We start from the raw sequence: 26423 nt of genomic DNA, 5'->3' as shown, positions 1-26423 counted from the left end.
AAGAAATTTTTGTGAAATAAAATTTATTGTTCTTCAAATATTTTCTTTCGAATGGCTCCATTTTTATATTGAATGTACGTATGTATTTTTATATTGAATGAAGTGCATTATTTCACTATGGCGTTTACATCTTTTAAACTATATTGAAAATAAAATTGAACGTTGAAATAGTGAAAAGAAAATGGAGGAAAATATTTGCAATTTGAATCGCTATGTGAAATCTTCAAAAGTCGAAATTTTATTTATATATATATACATATATTTACGTTTCCTTAACCTACGTTCAATATAATAGAAAGGACATAGGGTTTATTTGGATTTAAATTTCCAATTACGGTGGTTTTTCCAAATAAAAAAAAAATAGAATAGAAATTTTTATTTTAAAATTTTGTGTGTTGAAAGGAAAGAATTTCAGGTATAATATGGATGTTTGTGTGTACATATGCTTACGTATAAGGACAGGTGCATATAAATAAGTGTAACCATCAAATTTCTACTATTAACAAAGGATGTTCTAAATTGAACTACAATACGGTAGATTTGAATCAATTTTTGATAATTTGTTGGTGTAAGCTTTTCAATTGAGTTTTAAGATGAATTTAGGTTTTTTTGTAGTAGATATGTGGCTGAATGTTTCAATTTGAATTAAGGAGGAAAAAATTATTGGCATAATTGTGTTTAAAATGAAATATTGTGGGAGTACTACAGAGCCATAAGAACATTGTTCTATACTAAGCAGCGGAATATTATTTGTTTCTCTAGTTTTAAAAGTTAAAACCTCACTACAATCATAAATTTCAAATCTTTTAGAGTTGTTTTCATACACTGCACTTTTGTGATCCACTTGAATGAGTCGTCTGCAATATCTGCTCGGTATAGACATTTTCGTCCGTCCTTCGATAGCAGGACAATTCAAAAAGTAAATACGACCAAACTTTCACAAAGTGTTTTTTCTTTTAGCCAAGGACTCTTGTTGTAGTTGGATCAATTCGGCCAACAGTTTCGGGTAGCTTCCATACAACTCCCAAAACAAATTTTAAATATTCGGAAAAATAATAAAGTTTCCATGTAACTTGGCATTTGTGTGCCCAATTATAGATCGGACAAATCCATGAAGTTTTTATGGAATAGTTAGACAGGTTCAAGTAACTTCCATGCAGCTATGAAATCTTTTTACAAATTTTTATATATTGCCAAGGTAAAGGGAATAATTCAGTCGATTCAGACCGACTGAAACGTTTTTACTTGTTATAAATTTGTTTCGCCCTTATGAAAAAATATTTGAGGGACTTCAAAGCGACTAGATTTTGTTAAGATTTTCTTTTAACGCTTTAATTTCAATCATTTTCTATGAAAATTCTTTCTGTTTTGCTTATTCCAAATTTTTGAATATTTTCTTTGCATATTTTTAGGCAAACTATTATTTTAATTTTCTAAATCGCTCTGGTTTTGGTAAATGTGAGAGCATGTTTAATAGACTTCTTAGATATTATCATTCTTTCAGCTCATGATCTTAATTGAATTGAAGAATAATTCCAAGAATTGAAGAATAATAAATCAAAATTTTGTATTGAGTGAAAATTTTTTAATAAACAATATATCGTCGGTTAAGAAGCAGAAAGCATTAAACCAGGAAACCATGTTTTGAGTAAATTCAATTTGAAAAAATCGTGAAATTGTAAAATTAATCAATTAGTGCAATGGGGATCGGTCTCTTTAATTTCTAAACTATATTCTGGATTTGCATGATTTTTTGCCACAACAAAAAATATATTTTTCTTATTTAATTCATCTGGATAATTCGAATTTTCAAAAAATGCACTTAGTGCTTTCTGCCTTTTAACCGACGATATGCAATTATACTTCAAGAAAATTTAATATTCTTAAATAATTTTAGGGATAATTGAAATTGCTACATTTAGCTCTTTATAATATTAACATATTCATTAATTGATTATTAATTTAAAATTACATTTTAATTATATTAACAATCCTTAAACAATAGAATATGGTTAAAAGATTATTTCCTGTTGTTTTAATGAATTCTTTGGTAAGATTGTTTTAACAATTACTTAGTCATTGTTTGCGCGAAAGCTTTTGAAACCCAGCACTAATATTACAATTCAAATAATTACTAACCGTGTGGTAATTGAAATTTTTGTCACCTGAATACAAGTAATAAAAATTACTTTTATCGTCGTTTATCATATACACATAGAGACATGTACGTATGTATTGAGTGTGCACTATGGTAGATATTCAAAGAATGCTTCAAAATGATCCTTTTTATATATAATGTTTCATATTTAAATTTATTTTTGTAAACTAATTAAATTTGTGGTTTTTTAATCCTTTTGAAGAATTACTGAAGTTTTTATGTTACAAGCATTTAAAATCATTTTATTATACCACAAGTTATTTGCTGAGTACTCAAAATAATTTTATTATCATTGCGGTTTTGTAAATTATTCTGATATAAAATTACTTGATTTAACTATCATTTACGATAATGGTATGTAATTTTAGTATACTATTATAATAAATATGTTTTTAATATTTTGTATATATATATTTTTTTTTCAATTAAATTAATATTAATTGTGTTTAATTTTACTTGTTGTAATTATGAGGGTCATTGATTTGATTATTGCACAAGGATTACAAAATATCAAAAGAACACAGCCATGAAATATGAAAAATAGGGTAAAAAATTTTTGTTTTAGATATTGTGTGAATAATTTTTCTGGATAGAGAAGGTGGTTTTATATAAGAAATTTATATAAAAAATATTGAATCAAATTTTGATGTTCTTGATTTGAATTCTGGAAATGTGCTATAACCTCTTAAAATTGAGCTTCAATATAATACGAATGGAATCATTTAATATTAAATTTAACAAAAAATCAATTGAAAAATCAAAATTTTAAATTACTCTACTGAAACATAACACCTACTCAATAATATTGTTTTTAAAATTTTAATGAAATTTTTATACAATCGTCAATTATTATTATTGGCCACTTAAACTAAGATCAACTCAATTGATTTCCAAAATTTTTTTTTTTGAATTATAACAGTGAAAGTTAAAACTTAAAATTTATTAATATTAAATTTACATTATATATATTGGACAGAAATATTGTCTAACATGAACCCAAAAGTGCTCTAATAGAAAAATTTTATTTTTTACCTTTCCATTAAAAATTTAATGGTTAGATTGCTATAATTTATTTAATATTTTCAATAAATTTAATGGGAGGCTACTTTATTGAAAGTTTTTTTTTTTGTTTTGAAAAAATATTTGTTTTATAAATTTTATGTTAGTGCTTGCATTAACAGCTGTGCGGACAGTATAAGAAGGTTGTGTTGAAAAAATGTGTTATAAAATTTTTTTACTTTCTGTTCGATTAAAGATCGGCGATATCAAATAAGTATATAGGAATCTGAATTTTTTTTAAGATTGATTTAAATCTCTTTATAGTTTTTGATTATTTTTGAAAAATAATGCATTGATTATGTTATGCAATATAAGTAAATTTATTTGAAATTTCAAAGTAGTTTGGATTAAAATGAAAATTTAGTCTGATTCAGTTATAATTTATAGACGTTCTAAATAATTGGCGATTAATAATTTAATTCGAAAATATGTGCAGAATTAAAGTTCATTGATCTTGTACTTGTCATGTGTATTTCTTACTTAGGTGGAACTTACTAACTCTGGCGTTAACTAACAAGTAGACTGTTACACTACAATTACTCTTTGAAATTTAGAATCTGTATAACATTTCTTACACTAAGTGACTAATTATCATCAATAAACTTGTACTTGAGACAAAGCTATACTTAAACTTCTAGATAGAGATAAAACATCTAGATACATGTAGATATCGTAAAGTATAATATGAATATCGTTATTTATAAGTCATAAGAAACTATCAAATATTTCATCTTTCCGCCGTTTGGGCTCTGTTCTTTTATTACAAAGCTGTGTTTTAAGATTTTATATAAAATATTGCGTTAGAATAATTTAAAATTTTCATAAATTATTTTCTGGAATTTTTCATACTAAAATATAGTTTGTCTTATCAAAAATAATTGGCGTAATTTTCCAACAAACAATTCCAAATAAAACTGAGTTAAGTTCAAAGACCACTTCAGAGAAAAGTAGTTGTGTTTATAAGCATCGGGTTTTCACAAAACGACCAAGGACAATGTTCGGTAAAATATTAACAATTTGACATTGCTATAGTTTCTTTGCTAATTAGGGAAGTTTTGGCTAGTTTATGTTTTGATTTTCTCTTTTCTTTTTAGCTTTTGACTATTATGTCCTATTTTCAGCTTATTTTATTTCATTTCGGTTGAATATACTCGCATGTTCGGATTTCGTTAGAAAATATTTAGAATTTTATGTTTTTAATGAAAATATTAATTTTTTTTACATTTTATGTCAAAAATATTGGGTTACTTACATTTTATATAAAAATATTGAATTTTTTACATTTTACGTAAAAAATATAGGGTTATTTACGTTCTTTACGTAAAATATAAAAATATTTTACGTAAACAATATAGGGTTATTTACGTTTTATATTAAAATATTGAATTTTTTACATTTTACGTAAATAATATAGAGTTATTTACGTTTTATATTAAAATATTGAATTTCTTACATTTTACGTAAATAATATAGGGTTATTTACGTTTTATATTAAAATATTGAATTTTTTACATTTTACGTAAATAATATAGGGTTATTTACGTTTTATATAAAAATATTGAATTTCTTACATTTTTTGTAAACAATATTGGGCTACTTACGTTTTTAATTAAAATTAACATGAATACCGCCGGTTACGTTTTGTTTATTGGGTTTGTTTTGAAAAATATTATTTTTTGCATAAATCTGCTTAAATCTACTGAAATATTTGATGATGGAAACTTTGTGTTTTAAATTAAACCTAGTACATACATAAATAAAAGAAATCTACACATTCATACTTGAAAAACTAAAAATATAAATTGTATATAAATGAAATAAAACTTCTTAACATTATTAAACAATTGAATATAACAAAAAAAATCCATTTTTCACGTAAAAAATATTAAGAATTATGATAATGAGATTATAAATAGATCATTACAGTTAAGTCTTATTATACCTGTTGCACGCTGATGGTGATTGTTATCGATTTGATTACCATTTTTATTGGATGTTGTTGAAGATGATGATGAAGAAATTGTTGGAAATTGTTGAAGAAAATTAATGGTTATTCCTTTTTGTATTGATACGAAAAGTGTAAATGCCATCAGGTAGTTCATTTTTTATTAAAATTTCCATTCAAAAATAGATTGCATCGTTGTTGCAAATTTTTTTCTTTACACAGTTTTTTTTTTTTGTGGTATATTTCTTTACTGAAAAACGTGCAAACGACAGCTAATCTGAAAATACAAAAAAAAATAATAATAATACAACACATAAGTTATGATTAATAATTTGTCTTCGAGCCATATAATTTAAAATAATGAATATCGCAAAGGAAAATATTGTTTTTCATAAGAAAATTATTTCATACTATTATTTTTTATTTTACATTTAAAATACAATTAATATCAATAAAAAAAACTTTAATATACAATTTAAATAATATGGCGATAGTGTTGTTATTTGCTAATAGCGGTCAAAGTTATTTATTACATACAATTATTATTAAATTTTTATACAAATATATTTTATATCCGAATTAACAGGTCTTCTGTTAGAGTGTTGACCTGATTATGTTGAGTTGGTAGAAAGAAAAACTTGTAGTATAATATGAGCAATGTAGCACTAATATTGTAATAGTAAGAGAGAATTGTAATAGTAAGAGAGAATCACTTCCTTTCACATAGTTGCTGTAATAGAGATAAATAAATAATTAATGTATAACAAGACATAATAAATTGCAGTGGCAGTAATGTAGCATTAATCAAAATATTTTTCTATATTAATTGTAGTTTTTGTATGATTTATATTGAAAAATAGATAACAAGAAAGTAATAGAATATTATTGGCGTTGTGAATCAGAAAATATAATTTGCGGAATTCTCCATAATGCGGTAGTGTTGCAACATTTGATTTTCCATACTTTGTTCACATAAATTAACAAAATTTTGCCTATATTTTAATACTAGCTCTCTTACATCAGAGCAAATAAACTACATACTTCCAAATTTATGGTGAACGTATTTCTATACACATTACAGTCTTCTAACAGAATATAATGTAAACAAGAACTTTTAGTGCTGCTCCCTCTCTTCAAAAAACAAATGTAATTAGACACAAAAACCTTTGCAATATTAATACTGTTTTCAACCGCAAACATATTTACTTTCGCAAAGGGGAAATATACTCAATTAAAAATTATAAAGAACTATTTGAGAATTTGTAAATTAGTAATTTTAAGCAAGCATTATGCATAACCAGGCAAAGCTCTTATTTCAAAATTGAAATTAAATCACAAATCGCATATTCTGTCAAAATATTTTTCTTCATTTAGCTTAGACTTTAAAGAAATTCCATTCCTCTAATTAGTTGTTATCAGATAGTTTCGGCCAATTATTTTTAAAAGAAATTAAAATTACTAGCTATATAATTATTCATATTAATTTTTTTTCGGAATATTAAAAAATCTACAAAATTGTAATCATCTTTAATATTAACGATATTAAAACAAAGCAAATGATTTGTTAATTTTTCAACCTCAGTTTTCTTTTTTCTTTATAGACACGATTTTCTTCCAAAAAAAAAATTTCATGCTGGAAAAATGACCATTTTAATAACACAGGCACATAATAAACACACATGCATGCATAAATAATTGTGTATTAGTAAATAAGATGAAAAGCGTCTAATACGATAAAGGAAATTTTTTGTTCAAAAAAAAAAAAATTATTATAAAAATTTTTGAATGACTGACTGGTTTACTCATCACATGAACTTGATAAAATCTCATAATAAAACAACTTTTACCTTCATTTGCTTCTCCATTTTTTTTTTTTTTTTAATTTTAGCGCATTTCTTTGGATTACGACATCGGTCCACTAAAATATTGTAATAAAAAACTAAAAAACAGAAAATGAAAAACCAGCATATTTTTGAGTAATAACCATGCAAGCTTGACGTTCCATTCAGTTAGTCATAGTTATATTACCATATGTCATATCATCACTGTTTTTGAAGATAGTTACAATCTGTAACTTTGTAATTTGTAAACAAGTAATCTTTTCATAATTTTCATTGCTTGTTTGTGCCATACACAATCAGTTAGACATGAACAGATAAAAAAAGAGGCAAAAGAATAAAAAAACAACAAACTAACCAACATAACTATAACCAACGTGTCAAGTTTACATTCATTTATCGCATTCTTTCGACAATTTTTTTATTTCGCTTGAAATTTTCATAACACAATATAGCGTACGTATCTAATGCTCATGTTCACCCATGGCGCTTAAAATTAAACTTTTCACTTTCAATTGCAAACTAGTTTTATTCTATATAGGAATAAGTTGCTGTTTAATGAAATAGAAAAAAAAAGTGATGTTTTTTTTTGTTTTTATGGCTACCGCGTTTGTTTTTCTTGTTTTACAAATAACATTTTTATTATCGAGTGACTTAAAGAAGACTCATCGGCTTTATATGTTGTCGACTATGTCTAAATTAATGTTAGTATGGTTGTTTAAATTAAAATTATGATGGAAATGTTTTAATAAAAAAATTTTATGTACACTACATAATAGTGAATATTTCACAAATGTATTCTAAAATTAATGATTCCGTTTACAATTACGCTTTCAAATGTTCTACTACAAGTTACAACATATGAATAAGAATACTAAACTGTGTATTTACTACTTTAGTATTTTAGTACATGTAGTGTTGTGTATAATGTAGTCGGTTGTACTTTTTAATTGCACTGGCAGATAGAGTTTGCAGTTCAATTGTATTTGAATGTCATTTTAAATATGTAAATTAAATTACTAATCTACGATCTATACTTTAAGTTTTACTCTATGTTAAGTTGAAATTGATATTGTTTGATATGAGCTGAAAATTCCCATACCATACTTTCGAATCTAATGACCATGATGGTGCTTACATTTGAATTGTATTGCTACTAAGTATCCTATTTTCTCTTCACATTTTTAAAATATTTGTTCGCGTTATTTATTAAAAGTCGAACTAAATTTTTAATATAAACAAATTCTTAGACTAAAGCTAGGGTCCCCAATTTAGTTTGAACCACAAAATATATGAAAGTTTGTACGAAAATCAAATGACAACAAGGTCTTAAATTTGTAATCTTACAAAACTAAAGGCAAAATAAAATTTTCCCCCGGATAATCCTACTATCGCTGGTAAATAATAAAAAATTCTTCTGAATATTTCACTTTATTTGAAACGATTATACGGCATAGCGATTGAAGTGTGGCGAATCGATAGCCAATTGCTTTTGAATAAATTTTTTATGGTTTATTTTTCCAATTTTTTTTTTTTAGTATTTCTTGTCTCGTGTTATGATCACGATGAAAACTTCATTGCCTTATGTGAACTTAGAGTTTTTTCTAAAATTTTAGATTTAGTTATTGTTAATTTATGAAATTATGTTGTAGTTGAAGTAACTTACAGTTTTAATATTTTAAATATCTAGAGTTTTTTTTAGCTGTTAATTAAGTTTTTCTTAAAAATAGTTTTAAAACCTTGATTTTAAGTGGTTTAATAAAATTATTTATAATTTTTTATTATTCAAGTATTAAGAGGACATAATCAATATGGAAAATGCTAAAATAAAAAAAAGAATGAATAAATTTAAATTGAAAATTGTATGAAAAGCAGTAAAAATTGCCACACAAGCTTTGATTTATTCGACTTTTATATTGCATCTCTAAAGCATATAAAATTCAATAATAATTCGTGTTAATAATGTCATAAAAATAGCAAAGGTTTTAGAACATAAACAAGTTTTTAAAAACGCCTCCTTTAATTTGACTGTCAATTATTATCGCATATAAAATAATTCCGTTCTAATATATTCAAAAAAAAAAAAATTAGTAATTTAGTTAGTTCAACATTTAATTTTATAAACGAGAGTGTTTTCCACTTCATGACGTAAAGTATGTATAAATTAATCAAGTGTACAAAGTACTTGGAAATAATTTTACAATCAATTTTTACCGGCCGCATTGCATAAAATAAAAAAGGTTATTTAAATTAGTTTCAAATAAAGACAATTGGGGATCAATTGATTCATCAAGTTTCTTAAAATAAACTTAAAACAAGTAAAAACGTTTCAGTCGGTATAAACCGATTGAATTATACCCTGCACCTTTCGTTGTTGTATAGCAATTACTCGAACCTGTGAAATCAGTTTATAGAAACAACTTGACGGATATGTCTGACCTATAATTGGACATCCGACTACCAAGTTTCATGAATCTGACTTTATAATTTTTCCAAATATTTAAAATTAGCTTTTGGAGTTGTATGGCACGTATCTGAACCTGTCAAACAATTCTATCAAAACTTCACAAATATATCTGACCTATAACTCGACACACAACTGCCAAGTTTCATGAATCTGACTTTACTATTTTTCAAAATATTTAAAATAAGCTTTTGGAGCTGTATGGCAAGTACCCGATCCTGTCAAGCAATTCCATCAAAACTTCAGAAATATGTCTGACAGATAATTGGACACACGACTGCAAAAGCTCATGAATCTGACTTTATTATTTTTCCAAATATTTAAAATAAGCTTTTAGACTTGTATGAGAGCTACTCGAACCTGAAAAGCAATTTAACCAAAACTTCAGAAATATATCTGGCCTATAACTCGACACACAACTGCCAAGTTTTATGTATCTGACTATATTACTTTTCCAAATATTTAAAATTAGCTTCTGGAGTTGTATGTCAGGTACCCGAACCTGTCAAGCAATTTTTCTAAAACTTCAGAAATATATTTGACCTATAATTGGACACATGACTGCCAAGTTTCATGAATCTGACTTTATTAGTTTTCCAAATATAAAAAATTTGCTGTTGGAGTTGTATGGCAGCCACCCGAACCGGTGCAGCTATCCCATTATAATTTTTAGAGCATATGTAGAATATAATTGGACACATGTATACAAAATTTAGTATTTATACCTTTATTAGTTTTTAAAATATTTGAAATAAACTCTTGGAGTCGTATGGCAGCTACCCGAACCCGTTGTCCGAATAAGTCCAATAACAATAGGGCTCGTCCTTGGCACAAAAGAAAAAACTTGTGAAAGTTTGGTGTCGATTGCATTATTCGTTTTTGAGTTATCGTGCGATCGGACGGACGGACGGACGGACGGACGGACGGACGGACAGACGGACATGTCTAAATCGACGCAGAATTTTACGCTGAGCAAGAATATATATATATGTCCATACCGCAGATGACTCCTTCAAGTAGTTACAAACTCCATACCAAAGTTAATATACCCTTCACGAAGTGCAGGGTATAAAAAATGGGGCGTCAGATATTTTGCAAATGCTTCATGTGAAACTATTGACGGTCATTTTATCTATATGGCAATTTTAGACAAAAATTTTAAATATTGTTTGAAATGAAGTTGGATTTTCTAATAAAACCAAGGAGGGCTATATGACTCTAGGAATCTAGCTCAGGATTATTTTTAAAAAGATTTATACGAATGATGAGATTTCATGGCGAATGAGGCAAAATTGTTATTTTGTTCTAGGCTTAGGTTCAGATTCCCGAACCCGAATTTTAAAATAGAAGAAATTATATTTTCTAACATTCGCGGACTGATATTTCAAAATGTAAAACATAAAATTCAAGATTAGCCCAAAATAAATCGGAATACAAAATTGTATAACGTAAGTTCATTTAGCACTGCTTGACGAATAAACATCAGAAAATTTACTTGTTTTAAAATTAATGTTACTTAATGCTGCTCTTGTATTATAGAAATATGCAAAATTATTACAAGTTCGGATTGTTTTCTTTAAAATATAGCTTCTTATTTAGTGAGCAGAGTATACAGAAGCGGCTAAAAGAATAATCTTGCATATAATAGCATTTTTCTTAAGAATTTTTACTTTGCGTCAATTAAATTTAAAAAATATATTTCGTAAATTATAAATCATATTAGTTAGCCATAAAAATGTCCATGTGTGTAGTTTATTTTCTGAAACTACTAGTATAAAAGAATTACAAAATGATTTTGAATTTAATTAATATTTCCAAGCTCATATCTTAACTTTATTAATAATAATTTAATAATAAAACAAACTAAAAAACAATTAAATTATAAAAGTGTCATAAAACGTGGAAATAACTGCGAAATAACGAATAATTAAAATTCCTAAAATTATTTAATTTGAAATCGTAAATATTTTCCATAAATGCAAATACAATTTGTAAAAAGTTTTGCAATAAGTTGCAGTTTTAATATTTTGCAACTTATGATTAAATTTTAGTTAAGGTACAAGGTGTTTGCAGTGCAATTTTCTTGTTATTATACATAAAAACCAATGTCTGAATTGTCACATTTTGCACTCATGAAATTTCTTATTTTTAACAATCACTGTTAAAGTCAATTGATTAAGTGCTATACTTAAATAGCGGCAATCTGCTGCACACCGCTGCCAGTGAAAAATATTGGTCCATCAGTTTAAATGTAATACTACGGTTTCGGACTGTCAATTTTACACATCTATTGTTCAAATTAACATTTTGACATTACTGATAAAAATAGTCGTTCATAATACATCTTTAAAACGAAAAATTAGTGTTGCCACGCGCATTAATTTTTATATGTCCAAATGACAATGCAAAATTTTAAACAACCATAGGTTCTCGGAAAAATTGCTTTGAACATGGCAAAAACTGAAATTAATACAACTAGTTGTATTGTATTATAACTGACGTGTAATGATGATTTTTCACTTTGTGCTAGCATAAGTTTTGTTACAGATTATCAGTAAAATGTCGTTAGAAACACACTAAACTCAACTAATACTTAATTATTGCTTTTCCTAAAATATTTTCCGGTATTTTATAGTTCTAGTTTTCGTTATAGCCGGAGCCGGTTATTTATAGGTTAATTAGTGTTAAACGTTTAGTGTTAGCTGAAAATTTAAAGTCAATTGAATGATTTTGCAAATTATTACTTTTTTTATTACAGGCGTAAATGTAGAATTTTTCAGTCTTCTACATTGTTACAGAGTACTGCGTAATACATATCAAAAATTCGGGATGATTTTCACCCTGTCAGTTGTATTTAAATATATCATATATACATGGGTAATACACACAGGTATAGATATTTTAAATATTATTTGTATATATTTTAGTAAATGCAAGAAAAATTATTAGAAAACGAAAGTGAAATGTACACAAAAATAAAACTTCAATTCTCATGTGCATAAACCTAGGTACAAATATGGTGTGTGTTATTTGTATATTTTTATGAAAACCTCAAGTTGCAATTTTAATTTATGGTTGCAAATGATGGTTGATAAATAACATCATAGATCATTCGTTGCACTGAAAAGTATTCAGTTTTTATTTTCATATAGATTCTTCATAAATTTTCTAATGTTTTAAATTTTCACTTTTCATCAGTTTTATTTTGTTTTTTTTTTTATTATTTTTTAATAATCTACCAAGTTGTAATTGCATAAAGTATCAATAATTATAAGAAATTGAAATAACATTTGCGTATAGCTATAAATTCACACATAACACACACATATATATAATATATATGTAATATTATGTATATCAGGTGCAGTTACGTGATACGGTACATATTATGACTTTTTTTTTTTTTTTGCTTTTTTGTTGTAAAATGAGAAATTTGAAGAAACATGATAAAATCAAAATGCTGCTGAGGTTAGAAAATATTTGACTTCTTGGTGGCTGCGAACAAAATAAAAATTATTATATTTTATTACCGAACATATCAAATGCGCGTGTGGATGTGTCTAAAATGTCGATAGAGCTAGAGAGAGACTTGTTGTTTAATTTTAATATTTCTGCATTTTAAAAAATGTTTATGAACTTGAATATTGAATTCTGTATATATACATATATAAAAACATATTTACATACACACATTAATTTGTAATCAAAGATATTTTCTTAGATAATCGTATAGTGTCAGATGTGTTATTGCTGTTATTGTTGTCGTTGATATTGTCGTGCTGTTGAGGACATTAATCTTTAACATTTAATTTTTCTTTTCCTTTGTTATTTAAGATAATAATTGGAATTTCCTTTATATTTTCAATATAAAATTTATTATTAAGCTATTAAATTTAATATACTCTATAAAGTAATACAATACTTTAAGATCAAAAAATGATTATTATCGTTAAAGTTTATAAATTTTGAAGTATGTATTTAATATATAATAAAGTAGGAGACGATTAAAAAGCTATTTATTATAAATATATAGCATTTAAATCACTACATATTTAAAATTTTCCGAAAATAATTAAAATATCCTGCGAAAGTGTTAAAAATTTATCAGTTTTTTCTTCATCTTGTGTTATGACTTGTGAGGTACTTAGTGAGTTAAGTCATATTTTGACAACAAAAATGTTTAGTGTAGAGAACTTTGACTTAAGTGTCAAATCTAAAAAATATAATTTGAACTCTACTCATTAGTTTTGCTGAAAATACGTATAGAGAATGACTCGAAACAAAATTTATTGCTTTTTTGTATAAGCATTAGTGGCATATTTTTAATAACATACGCATTTGTAACTTCAATATTAAGTGAATTGAAATACATGCACCTAAATAAAAGTATAAACAACAAAAGCTTTAAAATTTAAAATAAATTCGCCGTGTGTTTTTGAAAATTTTGTCTAAATTTTGTATAAGCGGAGACAGACGCTCATAACTTAACGCCAACACAAGAGAGGGTTACATATTCTTTTGTCATTTGATATAATACAAACTGTCAACTTATTTTCTCTTTAAGGTAGGCTCCATTTTGATGAAATGAAAGCTCATAGGAAAAAATTCTTAATTCAATTTTAAATGGCATTTTCATCGACTGAGTGAATTGGTAGCTTCAGTTACTGCATTCTACTTTTCGATTACCATTTTACTTGATGTTAAAAAAACTTAAAAAGGTAATTGCAGTGCAAGAAATTTCACAGTGTAAATTATTGGCTGCAATTAATTCCCTGTAACTGAACCAATTGCGTGTTTTTGAAAACGTTATTCTGAAATAGGTTCTGAAAATACATATAATAATTAAATAAGCGCATCTTTCTATAAAATGTTGAAAAAAGGAATTATCAATAATATCTATGCTATTATTTTTTATACAATTGAAATGTTCCCAATAATATTATAATGTTTCTTTGTCAACAATTTAATTTATTAAATTTTTAAACACCTTGACGAAGAGTATTGTACTTAACGCGATGTTAAACAATTTCAATTAAATTTTTTCCAATTCAATAATTGAAAACATTAATGGCGTACAAATAAAAAATTGATTAATGATTGCACTCTTAATTTGTTTTAATTGTTTAAAAATTTTTTTTTTTTCTTAGTTATACGCCAATTAAAATAAAATTTTATTAACAATATTTTCAATACAATGGCAATCTAAATTTTTATGTGAGTCTTTTTTATTGCAGTTAAAATTTGAGAACGTAAATAATCTATTAAGAGCAAAAAAGAGAGAAATTGGTACTAATTGCTAAATAATAAATTATAAAAAAAAATTAATAAAAAATTCCTATGGGTTTTAATTTACAAGGTAATGAAGGAAAAAATTTACTTGAAAGGATTTTTTTTAATTGCGATCCGTTATTATTTTATTAAAATCAAAAATATCCTTTTGAAGAGCATACACATTTTTATTAGAATTCTTTTGACACATCCAAATTTCTTTGTATACTGCAATATAACAGATAATATGTAGTTAAAAGCGTTTTTACTGTGCAAAATTCTTAGCTAGGATCTATAATGAGTTGTCTATATACACTACGTTCCAAAGAAGAATTTAAAGCATATCACATGATTTGAGCGTATGAACATTGCATTATTTAAGATTGTTTATATTTTACTGATTAAAATCCTCGCTAAATAATTTTAATTGCAAACATTATGCATACGCCAAAGTTCCATGCGCAAAATTGTGTTTCTAAGGAAATCAATATGTTTGTATAAAAAATAGTTTAAAAATTTTTCAGTAATTTAAATTAAAAATCTTATTAGCTTTGTGTTATTAATTTAATTATTACAATTTTTAAATTTTTCAGTTTTAGAAACCAAACAATTAGCCTTGCAATATTAGGATTTTTTCATAATTATTAAATTTTAAAATTTTAGTTAGAGAGTTTTCAACACAGGCACTTTTTATAGGCACTGCTTGCAGTTTTCAATTAAATTCAAAATGTGGTAAGTAGATAACGTAAAATATTAATAGAATAAAATACGGCTCTTCAAAACAACATTTGTTTTTTTTTAAATAATGTTAGTGCTTTAGAGGAAATCATTTGTTCATGTGCAGTTAAACATAGTGCCTTGTTGGCGAGGGTTCGTATTATAAAATTTATTTAAATAATATAAAATTATATAAATTTTGATCCTAAATTTTTTAAAAGAGTCACATAAGCTTTAGTTATATAAGTTTTTTATAACTTTCTGACATCGACAATTTTCAACGTTTCAAAAAAATGTTTGAAATAACCCAATTTCTTTCAGACAATTCCGATTTCACTCCGGTAACTCGAGCTCGATTCCGATTTAACAATCGTTAATCTAACGTAACTGTGGAACATTTCAAAATTCCTTACATATACAAAGGGTTCAAAATTCATTGTAATGAAAATAAATTTCGCAAACAATACAAAATTAGCTTTTCAACCCTTTATTACCGACCGTATTGTGTAAACAATAGGTAGGTTATGTGATGGCAACAAATTTTGCATATCGAGTTTTCGGTGGGAACGTACTTCTCCATAGTAGGGAAGTGTAAATAAACTATTTTTAGCAACCTGTCGGTCTGTCGGTCTGTCGGTCTGTCGGTCTGTCGGTCTGTCGGTCTGTCCGTCTGTCGGTCTGTGTGTGCACGCGTGTATCTCAAGTTCGGCTGAACCAATTTTGATGAAATTTTATATGTAAGTTTGTTTCCACCATGGCACGGATCGATCAACTTTTGGTATATATCAGGCCTCGGGAACTGCACTTTTTAGCGGGCCTGTTTTACATTTTTGAACATTTTGAAGAAAGTATTCAACCGATTTACTTGAAATTTTATATATAAGCTCAGCTCGACCGTCCGCAAAAATTCGTATGTTTTGGAAGAAATCAGGCATCGGCAACTAGCCGTTTACTACGGGCCAAATATACATTTTTGTGTATATAAAGAGAAATAATCAACCGATTTCATTGAAATTTAATATATGAACTCCTCGTATTAAAACAATGAATATATAAATTTTTTGGAAAGATCAGGGCTCGAAAACGGATTTGCGGGCCGATTTTACATTTTTCACCATTTTGAAGAAAGTATTCAACCGATTTACTTGAAATTTCATATATAAGCTTTGCTCGATCATACGCAAAAATTCCTAACTTTTGGAAGAAATCAGGCATCAGCAACTGGGCGTTTACTACGGGCCAAATATACATTTTTGTGTATATAAAGAGAAATAATCAACCGATTTCATTGAAATTTAATATATGAATTCCCCGTATTAAAACAATGAACATGTAAATTTTTTGGAAAGATCAGGCATCGGCAACTAGACGTTTACTACGGGCCAAACATACACTTTTGTGTATATAAAGAGAAATAATCAACCGATTTCATTGAAATTTAATATATGAATTACTCATATTAAAGCAATGAACATATAACTTTTTTGGAAAGATCAGGGCTCGAGAACTGATTTGCGGGCCGATTTTACATTTTTCACCATATCCACAGAACAAATTGATGGAATTTCTTGAAATTTGATATTTGAGTTCCGGTTGTTACCCAAACTAACTGGCGAGCATTTCAGGGAATTCGGGTAGCACAAAGCGAAACTCTACTAAGAGCCAAATTTACATTTTTCTAAGTATGTTAACTATAAGCTTACTAATGTCCTAAAAATTGGAAAGAAGTATTTAACAGACATTTTTATAATATTCTGTAACACTTTCATTTAACTAGACAATACACAATGCGGTCGGTTATGTGCTGACCACATCAGATTTTTTTTTTTTAAACTTTTATAATTGTATTACATACGTTTAGAATATAATTAATAAAATTGAATTTTAAACTACTTAACCATATTATTTATCATTAAGCAATAAACACTAAATAAAGCTCATGTGATTGTTGTTTTGGTCTGAAAATATATTGTACATAATAGTGTAATTAATTCAATAAACACTATAAAATTTCCCACATGGGTATATGAACGTTTTCACGAATATAATATGTATACGTACATATGTGTATGTAAATTTTTGTGTTGTAAATATATAAAAGTGCAAAATGTATGTATGTATATATAGTTTGTGAATCAATTTGTGTAGTGGTAGGAAATCAATTAAATCTTTAAATAAATTTAATAATGAATTGAATGAGGAGAAAGGCGCAATATTTAGGTATTCCGTTAATAGATTATTCAGGTGAATTTATTTTTGTTGCTTGCATTCTTTTATTTTTGTATATACTAATGTACTTTATTTTAAAAATTGAATAGTGAGAAAAGGCCACACATATTGCTAATTATAGCACATAAAATAAATTATACTGTTATTTATTTTCCTCTTATACACGGTTATATGCAAATATATAGCGAATCTTGTTTGCTTATTTTATTAAATAGTGTGTATGAGACCTTGTGAATTAAATAAACAATGTGATATTATTTACCCTTTTGACCTATATAGTATTTTGCAAAATAATGTAAAATGCCCTTATATATACAAAGATTAAAAAGGTTTAATTAAAACCGAAAGTTTAAAATTTTAAATTTTGAAGTGATTTACAATTTTTAAGAGGATTTTAAAGCAATTGAATTTGATTAAAGTTACTATTCCGTCCGTCAAGTTGATTACGTTTTCTGTTTTAAAATAACCTATATAGTAAGACAAAAATCTATCATAGCAGAATCTGAAACTCAAGTAGTAGATAGTTCCAATTTGTGCATATAAATTTTAAAGCTATTGTGGTCTATGAAAAGACAAATTATTATTCGGAAAAGTCAAGCTTGTACTTTTCCCCTCTGTCATACTGCTTGGACCTTTGTAAGAGGTGTTCCCCTCAGTCACATTGCCTGGAATACTGAATACACTGGCCTAGAAAAAAGAGTTCACTCTTTAATTAGCATCTATTCCAAAAATAGTGGTGACCGAAGGCAGCACAATTTGCTACTTTTAAGTACCGGGCAAAGCGTTCCATTTGTAAATTATAGATTATTGACGTGCAAAACATATCTTTTAAAGATTTTTTCTAACAATTTTCAAATTTATATAGTTGTTTATTATTGATTCACTATTTTTTAATAGTGTTTAATTTTTTAATAGTTTAACTTATTTTTTAATTGTAGTGAATTTTTTATATTATACTTGCCTGACTCCAGAGGGAAACTTTTGTGAAATTTTACTAATAAATGCCTACTGGGGATTTTTTATTTGAAAATACAATAATTTAATTATTTTTACCTGAATAAGACGATTTCGCAAAAAAATATGAAGGTATAAAATTTTTTCCATTTTATTCCCTTGATATTTAAAAAGAGTATGAAAGTCAAATTATTCAAATTGTATTACAGTGATAATTTTTGGAAAATTATTACATATAATTTTATTAAAAACAAAATCCCAGTCATTACCCAAGTGTGAGTAATGGAATTTAAAATTTCTATGCAAATGTTGCTAATAGAACATATGCATTTTTATTCTGCTTTATTTCCATTCCTAAGAAATTACATTGGAAAACAATAGGAAATTTAAGATTGGTCCCATAAGAAATTCAAGCCAAATTTTTGTTTTCACTTAGTTCTGTTGAATAATTCTGGTACACTTTCATTGTAGTACAACATATTTATTTACAAATATTTTGGGAACATCTTACCATTGCCTTTTTTATTGCAAATTTTAATTTTTTTTTTCATTTTACATTTATAAATTATCGTAAATTTTTGGGTAAATAAAGAGGTCAAATAAGAAAATTTCATTATAAATTTTAGGCTTTTTCTTCGTTGTGTTTTTTTTACAATATCATTCAATTTTTCTCCTAAGTCATAGTGTGGAACGAAAATAAAAGTAAAATTTGGTCAAAATTGAAAGATCATTTATTCTTTAAAATTAACATACACGTGTGATGAGTACAATGACAACATGTTTGCTCATAAATAGACTGAAGTTTCTAATTAGACCTGGTATTTGCATATTAAATTTTTAATTTTTATTTTTTATATCTTTGTGTTTAATGTATAAAAATGAAAGAAGTAAAAGTGTGTAATGGATTGTGTTTATTCCAATTATTTTTTCACAAACAATAATTTTTATTTAAAACAATTGTGTTCGGTATTATTGTGATCGTGCTGACAGAAGAAGAATTTCTACAAAAATTAGGTACTTTTGAACTTATTCAACTAATCAGCATTCAATTACTTTGGGTTAGCTTATGAAAGTATTTTGTTGATAATTTTCTTATTACAATTGTTATAATTTATTTTATTTTCTGTTATTTCATTTTATTTGCAGATCTTGAAAAAACAGAGTCCAAAGAAAAGAAGAAGGAAAGTATTTATATACAGAATTTATATTCTGGCAAGCAGCTTATATAAATTGAAAACGGTCTCGATTAATTAAATAGGCGAATTGCAAATATTGGCACAACTTCGCTTTTTAACAAATATCTTTTAAGGAGTATTTGTGATTCTGTTAATTAAAACCGGAGCTGCGAACACTGCTTCTAAAAGAAGCGGGAAGCGTTCAGAATGAAGAAAATGTAGAAGAGCTTTGTGGATTACATGTTCCTGTACGATTTTGGAACAATTGGAGAAATTTGTCAAAAAAAACTAATTTCTTAATAAAATAGAACAGTCAACCTGAAAAAACACATGTAACGCCTCCGATGCGAATTCAGTGTGACATGATGGGTAATTTGACAAAGATTTAGTTCATGTATTGTTAGCTAAGTACAATTACCTTAGAATATAAGAAGATTATAAAAGTTTCACCAGCAACATCTTAAGCATTTCACTAATTTTTACTATTTTCTGAATTTAAAATGTAAACTTTTTGTTAAAATTTTTCACAATTAATTTTGTATTTCTGCTATTTTTCTAGGACATTTTTCTTGATTCTTTTTAATATCACTATCTAAAATTCTAATCCTTGTTAGGGAATGATTCAATTTCAGAATTTGATATCAAAATTTAATTCACGTACTTTTGAATTTAAGTTATAAATTAAATCAACAAATTACAACAAAACATTTTATTAAAATAATTTGTATGTCATTATTTATGCAAAATCAATATCATCGGGTTAGCACTTTTGTTAAAATATTTTATATCCAAAAAATCTTTTCATATCACAATTTTCAAATTATAAATTTAAAATAAATTTAAGACCTTTCTAGTTTCAATGTCGCGAATAAACTGATAAATTTTCATATGAATAGGTTTGTGTATGAAAATCTTTTAAAATAAAAATAAATTTGATACAATTACCATTAGGGGGAGCAATGAATCCCACTAAATTTTAATCGTGATTTTTTTTTGTTTTTATTTTTGCTTTTTTTGTTATCATTTACTTTTTATATCTTTTACCATTTCTTTTCTTTACACTAATATTTTTTTTTGTATTTTTCCCCTTTTCTTATCTTCTTATGTTATTACGAGTATATGCATATAATATATTAGAGTTAGTAGCAGTATTAACAGTAGCAGCACTTGCAACAAAAACAATAATAATAATAATAATAAGAAAGTAGCATAATAGTAATAGTAAAATTGAAAAATATACCCTGTTGAATTCCCCGATTCACTTGTTAGTGTTAGCTATAAGACAACAAATAGTTTGTGAAATCCCATAGTACATAGATATTACAAATAAATTAGAGATAAAAGAAAAACAACAACACTGTATACATATTTATATTTTTTCATTTGCTATACTCGTATTAGCATTGATAGGAAAAATAATTTAAAAGAAAAACCGAATAAAGATTTTAAGATTTTAGCGGTTTTTTTTTTGCGAATTTTTGGAGCTATTTTTTTCTTGTTTTATAAAATCTCAATAGAAAAATGAAAACTATTTTTTTATTTTTCTTTTCTTGTGTGAATTATACACATATATATAGGGAAATGGTTAAAATGCTTAATAAATTGCAACAAAAGTTGTGCTTTAAGAGAAGAATATTTCTTATTCATTTGAAATTCTTGGGGTCTTATTTGCTTTTACAAATAATATAAGAACAATAACATAAATTGTATATCATGCCAGTTACTTTATTACCATCAAAAAATTAACATGATAGCGTATATATGATAGTGACAGTAAAACTTACTTTTATCTTTCTAAATAACAATATTGAAGGGAGAATGGTATAGACGAAAAAAAATTTGTTTATGAAAATTTATAGTATAATTTATTGGTGCATGCCAGTGGCGTATAATGGACAATTCAATTTGTAAGAATTGAAATTTATAAAAGGTATCCCAATAATTTCAATAAATTCGAACCTTATATCTTAAAGACAATGATGCACAATTGCATCTATCAAGGAACAGCTGAAAATCTATATCGAGTTTTTTATATTGCGCCTAAAAATGTGTTGAAATGTGCTGTTGTATGAATTTCTTTCATTAAAGGTTTTATTTAAAATATGTATGTCGAATGTAATAAAAAAAGCAAAATGGGGTCTTTCAAACTTTCATTATAGAAATGATCATACGTCACTGATACTAATATAGTATTACATCTGCACCTGAAACCTGTTGTTATTATATGAATAATTCATATTTTTGGTTTTTTTTTAAAGACACTAATTTTTTTTTTCAATTTTGAATATTAACAAAAATATAATGGACTCGTGAGTATAAGTTGTTATGCAATACTATTGTGTATAATGTATATCATTATATTTAAATAATATAAATTTATTATATGATATATTAGACTTTACATTAAATTAGGCTCCTTTTCGTTTTCACTTTTTTATGCTTAAATTGTAAAAAATGAAAAATGAATTTGCTACTTGTACGTTTCATACATTCATGTAATTGTATAGGGATGCCGAAATGTTATTTGAATGTATGTTAAGTTCAAATTAAAGGTAATTGATCAAATATGTAAATTAAATCAGTTATTGTACTTATACGCAACAAATTGTGGTACTGCCATAAAACAGCACTAAAATATGACTTTTAATAATTTTCATTATTGTGAATGATTTCGGATTTGTAGAGGACGTGAGGAAGATACTGGTAATTATCTTTTGTAATCCGCTCTCTTAAATTGCGGTAGGGCGGTCAAAAGAAGTGCGCTCGATGATATTGACTATGATTCGAGCACAGTTTTAGAGAAACTAAAAGTTTGCTCTTAAACTGGAGCTATTCCTCATGTCGTACATTTATTTTGCAATTATGTGAAGAAATATAAAAAATGGCCTATGTTTACAACTGCCAGAGAAAAACTAATAACAATTCATTGATAATCATCGTGTCTTATTGCGGGCAAGTTTTGTTGATTATTATACTTCTTTAGCTCTATAATTTAAAACCTGGAAATCAGATATGCAACAATCATATTTTCAGAACAAAATCTTAATTCACGTCTACTTGAGCTGTTCACGTTTAGGTTCACGTTCGCGTTTAATAATAAATGCGCTTATGCTATTGATTTCGGTTAGTAAATAACCAAATTGTTGCTTGTTCATTGATTTTCTGTTGTAACTTAAGTAATTTTTTCCTTCCTTTATTTTTTATCAAACATTATAGGAAAACAAAAGGTAAAAAAAAGAAAAAATAGAAAGATTCGAAAAACTAAAAAATTTAACAATGAAAAGAAATTTTTCTTTTTTACTTTCGCCTTCGTTTCTTCGGAAGTAGCAGCGATTTTTTCAACGAAAGTTTTTATCTTGTTTCAACATCTGATTGTACAAGAGCACAACATTAAGGTGACTTGTGTACATTATATTGCATATGATTGGTAGCATTACATTACATTACAGGTGAGGTGATGATGCTGCTGTTATTTTTATCATCACATTTTTACTCTCTAATCGCTATTAATTCAGCAGAAAAAAAAATAAAAAATAATTGAAAACATTTTTAAATAGAGAAGTAAAAATTTCGAATCAAAATTATTTTATTTTCCTCAAGTACATGACAGGTGGCGTATTTAACATTATTAGTATACGTCAAAGCATACTAAAATGTTAAATGAACAGTTAGCACAATTTAGTTAAATAATTTGATTGTTATTTAATGTGACGTTTCTAAAATTTTTAATTAATTAAGATTGAAATTTTCACAAAAATTAGCAAAATTAGTTAAAGTTGAAAAGAATAACTGAAATTTATGCTCGCTCGTTATGTTGTTTATTGGCTTTACACAAGAAAAGAGAGGAGATAAAAATTTCAAAAGAAAAAAATTTAATTTTGCAATCTATGTTAAGTTAATCATGAAATGAATGTCACCTGCTGAAGGAAAATTGACTTTGCCTATAGTAGGTCCTACTGCAGTTGCTATTGGCGAAGCTATTTCTGTGCATCCAACTCGATATACTACTTCTTGAAACAATAATAGCTGTATGTCATAAACAACGAAATTGTTCGTCTTATGTATTGTTGGTTCCTCAGCGTAAAATATTGAATTTAAGAAGTCCTACAAACATAGTTGGGAGATGTAAAATTATACGACTTCGAAAGAAATTACCTTAGCTAATTCCAAATATTCGCCAAACTTTAATTTCAACAAGTCGGGGATTGCGATCGTCATTAACCAAGTAGTACCAGCTATAGCAAACCAAACCGTACCAAACGTTTCTCCTTTTTGAATGCAGTAGAAGAGACATTTCGGACTTTTATGGATTTATTCCAAACGCAATTCTCGCAGTTAATAAATTCATTGAGAAAAAATGAACATCATCATCAACCAAATTTTGCGACAGAATTACTTCTGCAAGTTGTTTGAATCAATTAATTGTTTTGTATTTTTCAAAAGTAAGTGGTGCAAGAGACGGCGTACTGGCTGAGCTATTAGCCGATCTCTAAAATTGTCTCTTTTTTTATAGATTTTTATATTCTACGATAAAAAATTTTTTATGTTTCTGTAAAAATTTCCAATATGATATTTTTCCACAATGTTCACTTTACAGTTTGAGTGTAAGATATGTGAATATCCCGAAGTACATTCCAGAGTTATTGGAATTACTTGCTAATTATTATACACATTAAATCATTCGGTGGTGTAGTTCCATTATTGAATCTATTGAGTAAAATTTAATCTTAATTACATTGCTTTTTAATTTATTGTATTGAAGTTGATCCCAAATTTTTCATTCTCTTTGGAACGTGAAATTGATCACATTACGAAAATTCGATTTCATTTCATTGTCAGTAAAAACTATTGCAGGTATATGAACTGTTATTATTATATATATATATATACACATACAGCATGTTAAAAATATTGTACATAAAGAAAAAATAAAAAAGTTAATATTACTTTTTATCGTAAAAATTATTAAAAAATAAATTCCATTTGAGGTTGAGTTCAATAATTATAAAGTGTGCAAATTATAAGGATTAAATCGTTTAAATTTTATAAGCTTTATTAAATTTAATGAATTTTTTTTTCTCTTTATTAATTTTCCAAACATTTTTACTGATTTTTTGTTTGTTAAATGAAAAGAAAGAGGAATAAGTGTGAATTAAAATAATTACACACTGTAAAGAAAATAAATATTTAAGTTTAATTTTATGGTTATTTTATTATTTGCTTTTTTCGATATATCGAATTTTTCGATAAAAGTAAAAGTGAGAAAAATCAATAATTTTAAATTTAATATTGTTTATTTTTCGATTATTGAACGCGGCTATAAGGTAATAAAAATAAAATATTAATAATAAAAAATTGAAAATTATTATAAAATGCAGAAAATCAATAATTGTTATTGGTTTGTTATATAAGTTAATTAGTTAATTTTATTGATACAAAATTTGAAAAATAAGTTTATTGCTTAATTTAATTGCACATACTTATTTTTTATTTAAATTGTAAATTTAAAATGTTTGAACAATCTTGTACGTAGGTTGGATTTTGAATCATAGTAATTGAATCGTACTTTAATAAAAAATAATAGTCAAGCTCTATTGAAATTTTATTAAATAAAATGCTCAATATACCACCATAGCAAAGTAATAAAAAAATTTGATACAATATTTTCTCGTTGCACGTCATTTTTACCAAGAGCACTCTTGCATTTTCGGAGAAATGCGTAAAATTATTTTTAACGAGACTTAACGATTATCGTTCGATTTGTCAATCAAGTTTGAGTGATGAAGCTGAACCAACTTTCACTATAATTTGAGTTTAGTTTTTTAATTTGACGATCTATTAAACTAATAAGACCTTTCTTTACTAATGGCCGATTTTTTTGATTAATTTTAAGAAAGTTACCCAACAAAATTTTCTCGAAATTTTAATATTTTCTTGGAATACAAATGTCAGCAAGATTATTTACTTTAGGTAAAATATTCTTCCGTTAGAATATTTGCAATCTGAAGCAAATCCCAACGGAATTTCTTGAAGTTTTTTTGTGAACAGCACTAATTGAAGATTTTTTTTAAGAAATATAATTCAGCCAATTTAAATATAGTAATGGACAATGCCATCGATTGTGTTTTGACCACCTCGGTCATAAATTTCTAACATAGTACATTGTATGTGGTATGGAATGTTTTTTCATTATCCAGAATTAATTTCGAAATAATAATGTTCCCGGATGTGAAAAATACAAAAAAAATACTCAAAAAATATTCTATAGTTTATCAATAAGTTGATCAGCAATTTGCAAGAGCTTTAAAATACAAATTGTAGTTCTTAAATATCAAAAATATTTATTGTTCTTTAAAATTAATTTTACACATATTTCTAAAATTTTAAAAATTTTATAATTCAGAAGAATGTATTTTAGGACAATGTCAAATGAATATTTTTGTATTTCCATTAAAATTTTCCTTCAATGTTCCAAATCGACCCAATTCTCTTTTTTTCGTTACTATAGTATTTCCGTTGAATTCTTTTATTGAAATCTAAAAAAATTTTTTAGGGATAATTAAAAGGATAATTAAAAGAAAAAACTGCTTTGTAGCCAGATTTTTCAATACCCCAT

The 26423-nt window shown here is 26.2% G+C and overlaps 1 protein-coding gene across 1 annotated transcript in view; it reads right to left on the bottom strand.

Annotated features, from left to right (window-relative positions):
- LOC129612024 (GATA zinc finger domain-containing protein 10) overlaps positions 1 to 26423 on the bottom strand; it is a 46451-nt gene that overhangs the window by 15474 nt on the left and 4554 nt on the right. Inside the window, exon 2 of the mRNA XM_055525465.1 lies at positions 5160 to 5439. Within this exon, the coding sequence (XP_055381440.1) occupies positions 5160 to 5319 (160 nt within the window). The 5' untranslated portion in view covers positions 5320 to 5439. The remainder of the gene's footprint in view (positions 1 to 5159; positions 5440 to 26423) is intronic.

This window comes from Condylostylus longicornis, unplaced genomic scaffold (assembly GCF_029603195.1).
Source record: "Condylostylus longicornis isolate FDR11 unplaced genomic scaffold, ASM2960319v2 ptg000055l, whole genome shotgun sequence".
Classification (NCBI taxonomy): domain Eukaryota; kingdom Metazoa; phylum Arthropoda; class Insecta; order Diptera; family Dolichopodidae; genus Condylostylus; species Condylostylus longicornis.
The sequence above is the reverse complement of the archived record's forward strand: the minus strand, read 5'-3'. Positions and strand labels throughout refer to the sequence as shown.